The 13,725-nt window shown below is 42.9% G+C and overlaps 1 protein-coding gene and 2 long non-coding RNA genes across 4 annotated transcripts in view; 2 read left to right on the forward strand and 1 right to left on the reverse strand.

Annotated features, from left to right (window-relative positions):
• Positions 1-3,673, reverse strand: part of AMN1 (antagonist of mitotic exit network 1 homolog) — a 58,199-nt gene extending 54,526 nt beyond the window's left edge. Inside the window, exon 1 of one of the 2 annotated variants that reach the window (XM_008538841.2) lies at positions 3,439-3,673. Coding sequence is in view for 1 of the 2 variants with exons in the window: in XM_008538840.2 (XP_008537062.1) it covers positions 3,419-3,456 (38 nt within the window). In the remaining variant the exon portion in view is untranslated. Of the gene's footprint in view, positions 1-3,418 lie in introns of both variants that reach the window. The other variant, XM_008538840.2, reaches the window with a different exon arrangement.
• Positions 3,674-3,769: 96 nt separating this feature from the next.
• On the forward strand, positions 3,770-6,987 carry LOC103563455 (uncharacterized). Its single transcript, XR_011540352.1, has 3 exons — positions 3,770-5,450; positions 6,032-6,307; positions 6,844-6,987. It is a non-coding gene; the product is annotated as an uncharacterized lncRNA (long non-coding RNA).
• Positions 6,988-8,898: 1,911 nt separating this feature from the next.
• Positions 8,899-10,132, forward strand: LOC139083544 (uncharacterized). The gene is made up of 2 exons (XR_011540355.1): positions 8,899-8,994; positions 10,055-10,132. It is a non-coding gene; the product is annotated as an uncharacterized lncRNA (long non-coding RNA).
• Positions 10,133-13,725: the final 3,593 nt, after the last annotated feature.

Below are 13,725 nucleotides of genomic sequence, written 5' to 3' on the forward strand. Positions count from 1 at the left end.
ATGTTGAATTGCATAGGAAGCATTGTCAAATAAAGGTGATGCTTAACCTCTTTAGGTTATATTTATATGGATATATGTTATTAATATAAGTGGTCCAGAATCTGCATGAAATTCCTAGAAATCTGATGTGTCCTGGTATAACGTTATCAATCATAACTCTAGTTATCATCTTAAAATATTGTAGGTCACAGAAATAACCAAATTTACATAATTTTGTTATTTTTTAATAGTGAACTCTTACCAGATCTTTAATCATGGCTATTTTTAAGTCTTTTGCCATTCACAGTTATTTTACTCCTAATTCTTCTCTGAACGCATTTACAATCATTACAGGCCAAAATGCTTTGTCTTATGGAGAGTCATGGAAAGGACCCTGCCAAGTACTGCAAAATACAGGTTTCTGATAACTTTAAAGATCATACCACTGCACCGGGTAAGAATTTCCACAACTTTAATGGAGAAACTGATTAATTCTTAAAACTGCTAACCCAAGATCAAAGAAAATAAGGATTCGTTTCATGAGACTAAATGAACTGAGGAAGATGATGATAATTTTTATGACTTTGAAATGTTGTTAGTTCTTTAATGTTTGTTTTCCAGGCTTAAAGAACCCTTTTTCTCTTTTCTTTGAAACTATCTATAACTTACAATAATTTGGTGAAGTATACTCTTGTAAACAAAATGAAACATTATTTTCCCAACTTGATCCCTTCAGAATTGAAAACTCTTATTGACTATTCTTATTTTCACGACAATACAGATATTTGCCTAAATTCACTAAGAATCTGTTCTCCCTGTAACAGGACACAACTGGACCAGTCCTTGGATTAGCTTCTTGGCATAAAGAGGCTTTAAAAGTTCTAATCGGAGATTCCTTATTACCAGACAGTTTTAAGGAACTAAGGTTGACTTTACAGAGCCAATAAAGCCCCTTGGACGTTACCAAAGTTTTGATTAAAATATCGTATCTGAGAAGGTGCATAACATCACTATTCTTGCTGCACTCATGTAAATAACAAGCCCAGTAATGAGACTAGACTATTTTACAAACAAAATTCATCTTATTGTGATTACCTTTGGTAAAAATGGAGTGTCTACAGACAGAAAAATTGTTTCAACAGAAAACTTCAGTGTACCCATTATCAGCCTCCAATCCTGCTCACTGTCTTTGAGGTTTTGTATCTACTGGTAAACTGGACTGGATCCTGAATTCCTCTAGTTTCCTCCAATATCTGGCTACATTTCCAATTGTCTCCCACCCTTCTGACATTGAATAAAAACTAAAACTTCCCTTTTCTCCAAACCCTACAAGCTAAAGCCGTATGTCTTGGTATAAACTTCAGAAAAATCACCACAATAGATCATGTATAGACAACTCTCATACCTACTTCCATGTGAGCCACTCAGAGAGCTTACCAGATGACATCATCAAAGACATTCAAACTGCAAACCAGAATCCATCAGATTGAAACTGCCATCCTCACTCCACGATCTGGAGATTCGAGCTCAAATCCAGAAATGTTCTCAACTGGCTAGACTCAGAAACTAAGCTTATAATTTGTTGCAACTATTAACCTTTATCTTTCTTTTGTTTCCATAGACATGTCTCTTATTAACTACCCGATGCTCACACCATCTAGAGGCCTAACTTAGACCTAAGCTTACCTATAGAACACCGCCTCCTGAAATAAGACATCTTCCTGTTTATCCTGTCCTAAGTATTGAAACGCTTATTTCCACCACATCCAAAAAGCTTTCTATGATCCACTTCCAAAGGAAGACAATGTGCCCCATACATTGGAACCTAGACGCTTCATTTATTGGAAAAGACACTAACAAAAGACAGCACTTAAACCTTATTAGGAGAGACCTTATCCTCTGCAAAGTCTCTACAATTACAGCAGGAATCTATAAACTCTTTACCCAGAGTTGTATTAGACAATTGCATAGCCTTAGACACCCTAACCACCCCACAAGGGGTGCACGTGCTGTAACTTGTAAAAAATGCTGCTTACATTAATAATGTAAGAATTGTTACCCCAAATCTAAAGATCTTAAAGACCAGATGCCAATCTCTCATCAAATAGGCAATGGTTCTTCCATTGATTTATTTAGTGATTAAATCTTGGCTTCCGCTCTGGGCAATTTTTCCATCCTTAGCTATTATCCTCCTCGTAGTCATCACGTTAACCTCCCTAGCCTGATGTATCCTTTCCAGAGTTTTAAATGCCTTTCAGTCGCCACTCACACATCCAATGTTATCAATCAGCATTAGACACCTCGGAAGAACTCAGTGATCCCCCCGCCCAAGTCTAGGATGACTACACAACTGTCTCCCACAGTGATTACATAACCATTCATCCCAATGCCGACATCAACAGTGGTGGTGAGAGTAACACTATATCGGTTCACATTCTCAGCTTGCCAACAGAATGGCCAAAAGGGGGGAATTTTTAAAATAAAATAAACCGGAGACCAGGCCTGAAAATCCCCCAAGCAGACCAAACCAGTTAGGCTACACAAGGGAGACAATCTAGTTTATTTCATGAACATAAGAGAAACTTCACGTGTTATTTCTTGTAAATGCCTCTGATAATCAAATTGTCTTCCTAGAAAAGTGTAAGACAATCACTTTTAACCAATCCTCTACCAACAGTCAATTCCCACTGCAATAACCATTGTAATGGTTAAACACCTTCCTCATCCTTACTTGATAAGCCATCCTGTGACTATATGCATCTGAGCTTATTTCTCCCTCAATAAACTATTCCTATCAAGTAAAGGTCTCTGAAATTTCTTTTGGTATTAGGCATCCTTCTGAAGACTTGGCGTATGTTAAATTTATTCCTCACTACAACTCCATGACCTAGGTAGTTATTACACTGATTTTACAGCTGGAGAACTCGGGCACAGAGAGAGATTGTTACTCTCCCATGGTCACACAGCTGATGAAGGCGGAGCCGGGAGCTGAACCCAGCAATCGTAATCAGGATTCCTGGCTGCCTCAAAGAACCGATATTTATCCCAGTTACAGAAACGGGCGGAACTTCACTGAAGGCTTTTGACAGCCCATCTGGCGCTGTGTTTTGTTCTACCGAGGCTTTCAGCTCCGTGGGAAACAGGCCGCTGCCGGGAACTACCCGGGCGGGCCTGGAGCGGTTAAGGCTGACAGCGTCCGCACACCCATCGAGGGGCGCCCAGGGCAGGGGACGGAGGGCAGGCCTGCCCAGCAGCCCAGTCGGCACAACTGTCCTCGACGAGGAGACCACAAGTCAGGAGCCCAGGAACAGAAACACCAGCGGGGCCTCTCCCGAGTCTGGGGTGGGAAGGGGCCGGGGAGGGAGAGCAGCGCAGGGCCTGGCCGCGCGGAGGAGCTGCTGGGGCGGGGCGAACGGGAGGCGGCGACGGGAGGACTCACAGATCCAGGAGCTGACTGACCCGCTGCGGGCGAGGCATCGCGGCCGCCCTCGGGAGCCTCTTCCGCGGTCCCAGGGCCGCCCGAACCCAGCCAGAGACCGTCCGACAACTCCCACCCGCCGCGCGACGCGTAACCCCCCCGTGACGTCACATGGAGTCTTCCGGTGACCCGGGCGCGGCTACGCTCGGGATCACAGAGGGAAAGAAGAGAGCCCCCCCTCGGGGCGGAGCCTCCGAAGGCTGTGCGGAAGGCGCTGGGAGTAATAAAATAGAGAGTAGCCCTAACGCGGGTGAAGCACGACGGGAGTTGTAGTTCTTCCACCTCGCGGGCTCCGGATCCGGGCGGTTTCCAGGGCGTTTCAGCCTAGCGGGCCGCCGGTCCGGTACGCCTGGTGCTGCGCTTAGCTGAGATGAGAGGTCGCTGCTCTAACTGCCGGATTGGGTTTGATGCTGGGCCATGCGTTTGGGGATGCACACCGGAGACCCCCTCGGATACAGACTCCATACGGATACCGTCTAATGGAACATTTTAGAGCATTCGTGAGCGACTAGCCGTTTATCGAGCACTTTCTATGAAGCACGCGCTGAGCTACATGCTTTCAGTAATTAACCATATTCATTTAATCCTGTGAAAGTGGAATTATTTAGCCTTGTTTTACAGATGAGGGCACTACATTCCAACAAAAAAGCTCAGTAAGAATTTCGTCGGGGGGTGGGGGGACATGTTCAAATCAGAAAGGATTCTAAAGAGGCACCTTTCCTCAGGTACAATTCTCTCTCCTTGGTTATGCTGCACAGTACTTGCTACTTTTTAGTGCTTTTTCATTCGTCCTTGTTGATTGATTTGTCTGTATGTCTGTCTGCCCTTTGTGAGCTCTTGAAAATTGGAAGCCAGTCTTGTTCATCTCTTCAGGATGCTGCTTATTCAGTCAACACGCATTTATCAAGCGCTGAAGCAGGGCAGAGATTGTGCTGGGCGCTGAGGATTCGGTGGTGAACTCTTGGAACAGACAAGTAAAAGGACGATCAGAATAAGTGTTAAATCTTAAGATGGGGATAGTTCTATGGGAGCACCCGTGGAGGGGTGGGGCGAGCAAATCAGAGAGAAAAGAGTGGTCTGTTAGGGACTGCAAATAGTTCAGAAGAGCTACAGTGGGGAGTAGTGAGAGATGAGTGTAGAGCAGAGATTGGCAAACTTTTTCTATAAAGAGCCAGATAGTAAATATTTTAGGTTTTGTGGGCCATACTGGCTGGGTCACAGCCACTCAACTTGTAGCTCAAAAGCAGCCACAGACAGTATGAATGGGTGGGGCTGTGTTCTAATAAAACTTTATTTATGGACACTGAAGTTTGAATTTCATATAGTTTTCAGTGTCATGAAATATTCGTCTTTTGATTTTTTTCAACCGTTTAAAAATGTGAAAACCTTAAATTGCAAACTGTACAAAAACAGGCAGTAGGCTGGATTTGGTTGGGCGGTGGTTTGCCCTCTCCTGATCTAGAAAGCTAAAATGGGGCCTCATGGCCTGTGTTATGTTAAACAGTTAAGGCTTTGTCTGGAGGACTCTGGGCAGAGTCGTAAATAGGTTTTAAGCAAAGATAGGATGTGCGTAAGAAAGATTTTAACCGAGCCAGGGCTCATTCTGCTTGCCACAACCTTGAAGCCAGTCAGTTGCAAGAGGAGCCGGTGGTGGAAAAAGGGATCTATTTGATTAGCCAGCATAATTGGAAGATGGTGGGCTCATGTCCGAAAGACCATCTTAAACAAGCACAAAGTTTAAGCAGTTATATAGGGCTGTGGGCTATGAAGGAGGGACTCAGGAATGTTGACCATCTGACATCAGTGACTGGAGGGGCCACACCAGGCCTTTCAGTCGTCATCGATCGTGGATGCCAACACAGATGTTCTTCTCTGAGGAGGTCGTCATATTCCTAAGAAACTCATAAGAACAAAGTCATCATCTATCAGTACAAGGAGGTACATGCGTCAGCCAGGATTATAAAATCTGCAGAGTGTGCATATTTCCCAGAGGGTAACTATTTATCACCTAGGCTATGTGCAAGTTAAAACATATACAGCTGAGTGGGTTGGTTAGAGGTTTTTCTAAGTTACAGTATGGCTTCCGTCATGTCAACCTTGCTTCAGGCCTGTATCAAGATGAGTGTTAGAAAGAACTCTAACTGTTAAGTGGTAAATGAATTGTGGAGGTTGCAGGTAGAGGCTCAGAGACCAAGCAGGAGTCTGGGTGATAGTCTAAAGTAATAGCAGTGGAATGGACGGACAGATTCAAGAGGTGATAGAGGTAGAATTGATAGGATTTAGAGATTGGTGAGGGTGGGGGAAAGTCAAGAGTCAAAGCTAATTTCTAGGCTTTGGATTTGAAGAATTGGGTGGCATTTGGTGGTGCCATTGATTCAGCTGAGAGGATTAGAGGGGTTTTTGAAGAGAAGGGGAGACTACTTAAATTTTGGACATGTGGATTTTGAAGTGTCTTTGGAAAATGCAGGCTTGGAACTATGGATCTGGAAATTGTGCTGATTTGGTTTTAAAGAAGAGATTGAATGGCAGTGATAGTGCATGTATTTACTTATGAATACAATCATTTTTTGGCAGAATCTTCTGCTGCTCTGGGAGCCAGTTAGACTTGGAAGACCACGGAAGAACTTGACAGCAGATAAGGGCAGAACTTCATGGTCATCCCTCGCTGTCACTCCTAGCTGTCTCCATAGGGCTTCCCTTTGATTGCTTGATCGTTCAAGGAAAATGTAGGGCCCTGCGGCAGTGTTATGAGGTGTCCAGCTTTGGGTGCCTGCATTCTTCTAGATAGTTAAAAGAAGTTGTCACAGCTGGGTTTTTTATTTTTTAAGAAAACATCAATTACTTAACAAGGTAAGATAAAGTCTTAGTTGTTCCTAACCATCTATTTTAAAGGTTAAAGATGTGTAAGCTCTCATGATATCACAATTCTTAGAACTAACGATTTCCTGCGTGTTTTTGGGCCTGCAGTATCTTCAAACCAGCCTCTCAGATATTTAGCATAACTGTATCAAGAAATTTATTTTGAGTCTCTTGCCACTGAAGAAGATCGATCTGATGTACATTGTGGTTGCCTTGACATACTCATTTCATCCCTCCCTTATTTTATAGCAGTTGTGTTGTTTGGGGAAATGACCCTGTCTTCAGAGGTTGGTCTAGATTAAGGCTAAGCAGTGCTTACTACAGTGAATGATACAGCGATTAGCATGCCTAAACCAATGAAGACATCACCCATATTCCCTCAGCCACAGGGATGGGTTCAAGAAAGGCATGTAGGCATGTGACTCATTTGGGGCCAATAAGCAGGAAAAGTTTTGCTGGAGATTTCTGGGAAAGAAGTTTCCTTGAATTTATGACATGCTTTGTGAAGCAACACTCTTTTTTCTCAGTCTCGTCATGTTGAATGAAGTTAAGCAGAGGAAGACAAAGGAAGAGAATCACGGGAGAACAGCCAGGGTTGTGATTGAGCTGTGCCTGAACATGACCCCTCCTCTCTACTGTCAAATGACAAAAATAAAACAATTTAGCAACGAGTTTGATATTGTTTTTCACTGGAACACAATCCATAGATTGGGGGAGCACGGTGCCTCACAAGCTGTGGAGCACTCTTCCCGAGGGATGTTTGGACAAGAGCAAGTCTTACAGTGTTTGAAGAGCAATGAGGAAACAGGGCATGAATGGCTAGGAGGTCAGGGATTTCCTCATAAGGCTAGCAGGTCAATCAGGGAAGAAAGAGTGCTTGGCTTAGATTGATCGGCTGGGCTTGCCTATCTGAGAACAAGGAAATCATTACAGATTCTTGGCAGTTGGGATTGGTTGGGTGGATACACCAAGCTTCTGGTCAAGCAGAGCATTTACAGGAACATGCAAGTTATTTAAGTTTTGGTTTACTGACATGGCACCTGGGAGGGAGTAGCTCCATCTTGGGGCTAGCAATTTATTTCAACACTACTTTCTGTTATATAATTCAGCTAATCTCCTTTGTTGTTGATAAGATCAGTGGAGTTGAATTTTCTCTTTCTTGCTGCCCAAAACACTAACAGTTACATATTCATAGCTGAAATCACCACCATATAGATGGAAATTGAAGGCATAAGAATACATGAGGGGCTGGCCTGGTGACGCAGTGGTTAAGTGTGCCCGTTCCACTTCTCAGCAGCCTGGGGTTCGCTGGTTCGGATCCTGGGTATGGACATGGCACCGCTTGACAAGCCATGCTGTGGTAGGTGTCCCACATATAAAGTAGAGGAAGATGGGCACGGATGCTAGCTCAGGGCCAGCCTTCCTCAGCAAAAAGAGGAGGATTGGCGGCGGTTAGCTCAGGGCTAATCTTCCTCAAAGAAAAAAAATAATACATGAGCTCACCCAACAGGTGTATGTAGAGTGAAAAGCGTGTAGAGTATGTAGGGGTCCTTGGAGAGAGAGCTGAGGAATAGCATTTGGTTGGCAATTGATGCTGAGAAGGAGCAGCCAAAGAGGTAGAGAAAAGAACAGTGGGTGCTACAGAAGATAAACATTAAAATTGTCACATGCTGCAGAGAGGTCAAGTAAGATAACACTTGAAGGTGATTTAGCAACAAGGTCATTGAGGCTCATTGTCAGGACGCAGCCTGATTGTAACAGGACGGATGAATGGGAAGTGAGGAAACGAACACATAAGTAGCTCAACTCTCACTCAATAAATACTTGTTCAGATGAATTGCTGCTTCCGTTTAGACTCATGCTGAGAAGAAAAGGAGATTGCGTAAGGATATAGCTCTACTTCAGAGAAGGTAAATGGGACAATTCAGAACTGTTATTTATGGACCTTCTAGGTGTCAAACACGGTAAACACACGATTTCATGTAATCAGTTAACGAGTCTGAGGTATCATGCTATTTTATAGATGGAGGGGAGAGCTTTCTCAAATGAAAAGTTCTGTCAGACTCCAAAGACCATGCTCTTTCTACTCTACTTGGGTGCTCAAGGAGAGAGGGTTATGGTGCATCCAGGACCAGCAGTACAACTTGCAGGGCCTCTTTTTAAAAAGTTATTAAGAATTTCAAGATGGTGATAGCAGAGCTTTAAACCAAGGGCGGGGCCCTGTGTAACTGCACATGTGGCCTGCGTGTGAAGCTGGCCCTCAGTGCATCCATCCAACCTCTGAACTTCACCAGAAAATCAGTTCCACTACGACTATTCAGGAACTTTGTCAAAACAAAATCCAGGGACAAATCCAGGAGAACATTTTTCCTAGCACTTCAAGGGAACTAGGCTTTCAGAAGTAGTGGCCCATCCTATAGAAGAACAGGGATTTATAGCTCAGATGATGTGGCAGATATTTATAGCTCAGATATGACCGTTGACAATTCAGATTGGATAAGAACAGAATGTTCCTGTCTTTTGGTAAGGAAAACAGGATGTTCTTGTTTTTGTGGCTTATCTCGGGAGGCAAAGCTTTTAGGATTTCCTGTTAGTCAAGGCTTTTAGGAGGTTCCTGTTATTCATGGTTTATCTTGGAATGCAAGGTCATTAGGAATGGAAGTCTTTTCTGGTGCATGGTAAGTGATATGTGGCTGGGGGTAGGCTAAGGGCAAGATGTCATTTTCCCTTTCCCACCTCTTTATTTGCTGTGCCCATTTTACTAGTTTCCTCCAGCTCGGAACCTCCTCCATTTCCTACCCTGGGTACCGGGTAAAGAAAACTTTATTACAAGTTTGTTCCTCTGCATAGATTATATAATAGCAATATTACTTTCCTTAAATCATGCTATTCATTCCTAGTGTGTGTGTATAAAAATATATAATAAGTATATATGTATATACAAAGATTAAGTATATCTCTTATGCCATATATATGTAAATATGCATATATATATATAGATGGGGAATCTTGGGTTGATAATAATGTGTGCACACACGTAGATGGCAGTAAATTGTTGTTCAAATCATCTTTACATGGCATATCTCAAAATATAACAAGAGGCTATGAATCAGGTTCTTAAGCCATACTGCTTATATTTGGATTCTAAATAGCAATTGCTCTTCTAATATTAATTTTCAATTCAGTATAACATATACATCATCTATTACTAACCCCAAATCATTTCACTTGGGTATTGTTAAGGTGTCCAGACTAGGCCCCAGATGGAGTTGCTTATGCTAAGCCCCACATCCACAAACCAGAACTTAAGTTTCTTTTTCTTTTCTTTTCTTTCTTTTTTTTTTTAATAAAAGATTGGCCCTGAGGTAACATCTGTTGCCAATCTTCTTTTATTTTTTTCCTTCTTCTCTCCAAAGCCCCCCAGTACATAGCTGTATATTCTATTATGGATCCTTCTAGTTCTGCTACGTGTGATGCCACCTCAGCATGGCTTGATGAGCGCTGCTAGGGCCGGCCCCAGCTAAGTTTCTATGCTTGGCTGTCCCAGAAAAGGAAGGCCCAGGCCAACCCATCAGCAATTGTCTGCTTAGCACAAGTTACCTGACCCGGCTCCATCTCTAAGACTTCCCTTTGCTCCATGTAAGGGAAGTAACCCTACTTTAACCAATCAGCAGATACCCCGTATGACTCTCTTGTTCCTGCTAGCTTTGGTCTATAAACAGTTCTTGCCTTGTACAGCTCTTTGGAGTTCCTTGCTCTCTGCCAGATTGAATGCTACCCACTTCATGAATTGATGAATAAAAGCCTGCCAGATCAGTAAGTTGTCTGTGGAAATTTTTCAGCATCAATGACAATTGTGAACATTTATTGAGTGGTTAGAATAATGCATTGCACACAGTATGTATTTTATAAGTTCCAACTCATTTAATCCTCAAAGCAACCCTGATTGGTAGGTATTTTTACTATTATCGTACCCATTTTCCAGGTGAGAAAATTGAGGCCCAAAGAGATTAAGAAACATGCCCAAGTCTGCGTGGCTAGTCGGTGGTAGGGCTGGGATTTGAAACCAAGCAATTAGGCTGCAGAGCTGTGTTCTTAAGCAATGCTATGTTGCTGCCCCTACAACTTTAAAATGAAAACTTTTGACAGTTCTTCATAATTATAAAATATAGTTAGAGATTTAGAGCTAAAGGATATCTTAGCTATAATTTATTCCAACATCCTAATTTTACAGTTTGGGAAACGATGTTTCAGAAAAGTTGACTGAGTTCTCAAGATTTCTGAGCAGACGAAGGGGAAAGATGGGACTAGAACTTAGGTTCGACCATTCCTGTCCTAACAATCTTTAGGTTCTAACTCTGAAGAGGGCTGAAGACAAACAGAACAAAGATAAGCTAGATGAGCCACTATTTTATTTTATTTTATTTATTTTTTGTTTGTTTGTTTTTATTTTTTTCCTTTTTCCCCCTAAAGCCCCCCGGTACATAGTTGTATATTCTTCATTGTGGGTCCTTCTAGTTGTGGCATGTGGGACGCTGCCTCAGCGTGGTCTGATGAGCAGTGCCATGTCCGCGCCCAGGATTCGAACCAACGAAACACTGGGCCGCCTGCAGCAGAGCGCGGGAACTTAACCACTCGGCCACGGGGCCAGCCCCGAGCCACTATTTTGTTATCCTACCATGTGCAGGTTATTTCCAAGTAGGAGTGTCCTTAATTCATGCCAATGTGAATATAAAGTGTGTCTGTTTATATCTTATATTATGTCTACTCCAAATTGGGAACTATGCTCATGAATTCTTATGCATTGTTAAAATTTTCCATTGACTGGACCTTTGATTTAATTTGTTTCTAGGCTATAGACCCGTGTCTTTCAAATTCTCAGGAGTTTGAGGCGGATGAGGTATGACTCAGGATCCAAGCAGGAAACAGCCAGGCAAAGTCAAACAGAGGCTGTTTACAAAGGTGTGGGCAGAGTTAAGGGAAAACAGGGGTAAGGGTGGTTCCATACACCAGGGCTAGCAATAGCAGGAAGCCTTTACCTCTCCCAGTCCTGAAAGGGCAAGGGGAGGGAGCAGTTACCAAGACCTGGAGAGAGCGGCCACAGGCGTGGCCAACTAAGAGGAGCTATGGCCTTGGGTCAGTAAAGGGACATAGCCAGCCTGTGGCAACCCAGCCAGGAGGGAGCTGGGAGAATACATACTCTAAGCTCGTTCTCCATCCCCCTTTTGATCTCCTGCTGGTGCCTCTCATGACTTCAACCCAACCAGATGTTCAATGTCAAAGGATCCCAGTTTTTGCAGTCTACAGAGGTCAGCCTGTTAGAGCCCAGAGTAGAGAAGGCTAGAGTGGAAAATATCCAATTCATAGACCATGGGTTTTTAGATAAAGTAATTAAATGTCACAAACATTTTGAAAATTAATAAGAAGAATAGCTTAGTCCGAACCAAAATATTAATTACTATAGTTTCCTAACAATGACAGGGATGGCAATTGTGATCTTTCATCAGGATGCTGAGAGCTCATGCAGTGACAGCTTAAGCCCATCTTTTTCCAGTTAGCTTCACTTGTTATTTTTATTTTTACAAAGTTATATGAGTCCCAATTCACATTTATTAATCATTTGCAATGGAATCAAATGCCTGGTATTTCTGTCAGATTAATCAGACTTTAAAAATCCATTAATTACATTCATTCAAACAAATATTTAATATCTACTATGTGCCAGGCAGGATATACCAGTAAATAAACATGTCCTCTTGGAGTTTACGCGTTAGTATGACAGATGGAAAACAAGCACTCAAGCAAAACAGTGTGTGGGGATAAGGACCATAAAGAAGATTGGGGGGAGGATGGGAAGAGAAGGGGAGAGAGGGCGTTACTTTCGCTGGGTGGTCAGGGAAGCCATCTTTGAGGCGGTGACATTTTTCCTGAGACCTGTTAAAAGATAAACTGAGGCATATTAAAATTTTTAAGAGTTTATTTCTAATCATTTGGAATCGGGGAGTGCCAAACCGGAAGTAGTTAGGAGCGCTCTGCCAACAGGATTCAGGGGAAAGACTAATATAGAGTGTGGAAGCAAAGAAAGGGAATTATCTGATTGACTATAGCTTAAAGCCTAGTTGGCTGTTTGTGATTGCTCATCCTTAGCGTTTTGATATCGTAGCCTTGAGGAATGTACAGGCTTAGATTTTGGTTTGCTTAGGTAGGCTGCTATGGCATTAGAGCCACTTCAGTCTAACGGCCTCTTTGTTTAATTAATTTAACACGCCTGAAGCATAAAAAGGAGCTAAGCATGAAGAGATCTGGGGACAGAGGGAAGAGGAAGACTCGGAAGCCAAAAATATGCTTGGTAATGTTTGAAGGACTGCAGGAGGTCAGTGTGGTTGAGTGGAGGGAAGTGATGAGTAAACAAAAAGCAATAGGATATATTGGAGTATTATGAGGAAGCCACTTGGTTTAAAACTATTTTGGCCTGACCTTGTTTTTCCAGGAAGGCCTGACATGGCCTGTTGAGCATGCATTGTACATCTGCTTTAAACATTTACAATGTCCCAATGCCAAGAATGATGCCCTTACCAATAGGGATGTTGCCTCCCCCCATATTGCATTTCTTTAAGGATAAACATTTCTTCCCAGAAACATGGAATTACTGACTTGCTTTAACTCATCTCATGACCACTGGCCTGCTGACCTCTGCTTACCGTGCTCACCTTGTGACCACTGTGTGCTAGCAAAGCATCTCATGACTGTTGTAAAAGAGACATTCCTGTCATATGTGATGTATGTTCTTTGTTGCAAGATGGTATATAACCACCCTGTACACTCTACTTCTTCTGAGTGCTTCCTTCCTTAGGGAAGCAAGCTCCTGGGCTATAGTCCTCAGACCTGGCTCATATAATAAACTCACCCCAATTTTGATTTTTAGATTGATTATGGATTGTTTATGTCAATAGAGGAAGAGTAGGAGGTAAGATTGGAAAAGCCAGAGGCCAGATCAGGTAAAACCTTCATGACCAAAGGACTGAATGTGAATGTTATTCAAAATGAAATGGAAAACATTGAAGGTTTAAAGAAGGGGATTGATACAATTTGGGCTGCAGTGTGAAGAATGGAGGGGGCTGTGGGGAGTGAATCACAGGATGTCCTGAATAGAGCTGAGCCTGGTGATGGCTTCCCCAAAAGCTGTACCTCTCCTTAGCCCCCCGCCTAGCATCCTCAGCTACCTCACAAACAGGTGGAAGATGCTCTCCAGGGAAAGAAGAGCTGTAGTGGTGGTGAATAGCATGCGCATCTACAGGACCTCTGTGCCTGGACTCTGCAGTCTTCAATCCTGGGTTGCTGTCATGGCACTGATAGCACTTGGAATCTCTGCATCATAGACTCCTAAATTTCAGAACTGTAGCAGAGGA

This window comes from Equus przewalskii, chromosome 5 (genome assembly GCF_037783145.1).
Source record: "Equus przewalskii isolate Varuska chromosome 5, EquPr2, whole genome shotgun sequence".
NCBI lineage: Eukaryota > Metazoa > Chordata > Mammalia > Perissodactyla > Equidae > Equus > Equus przewalskii.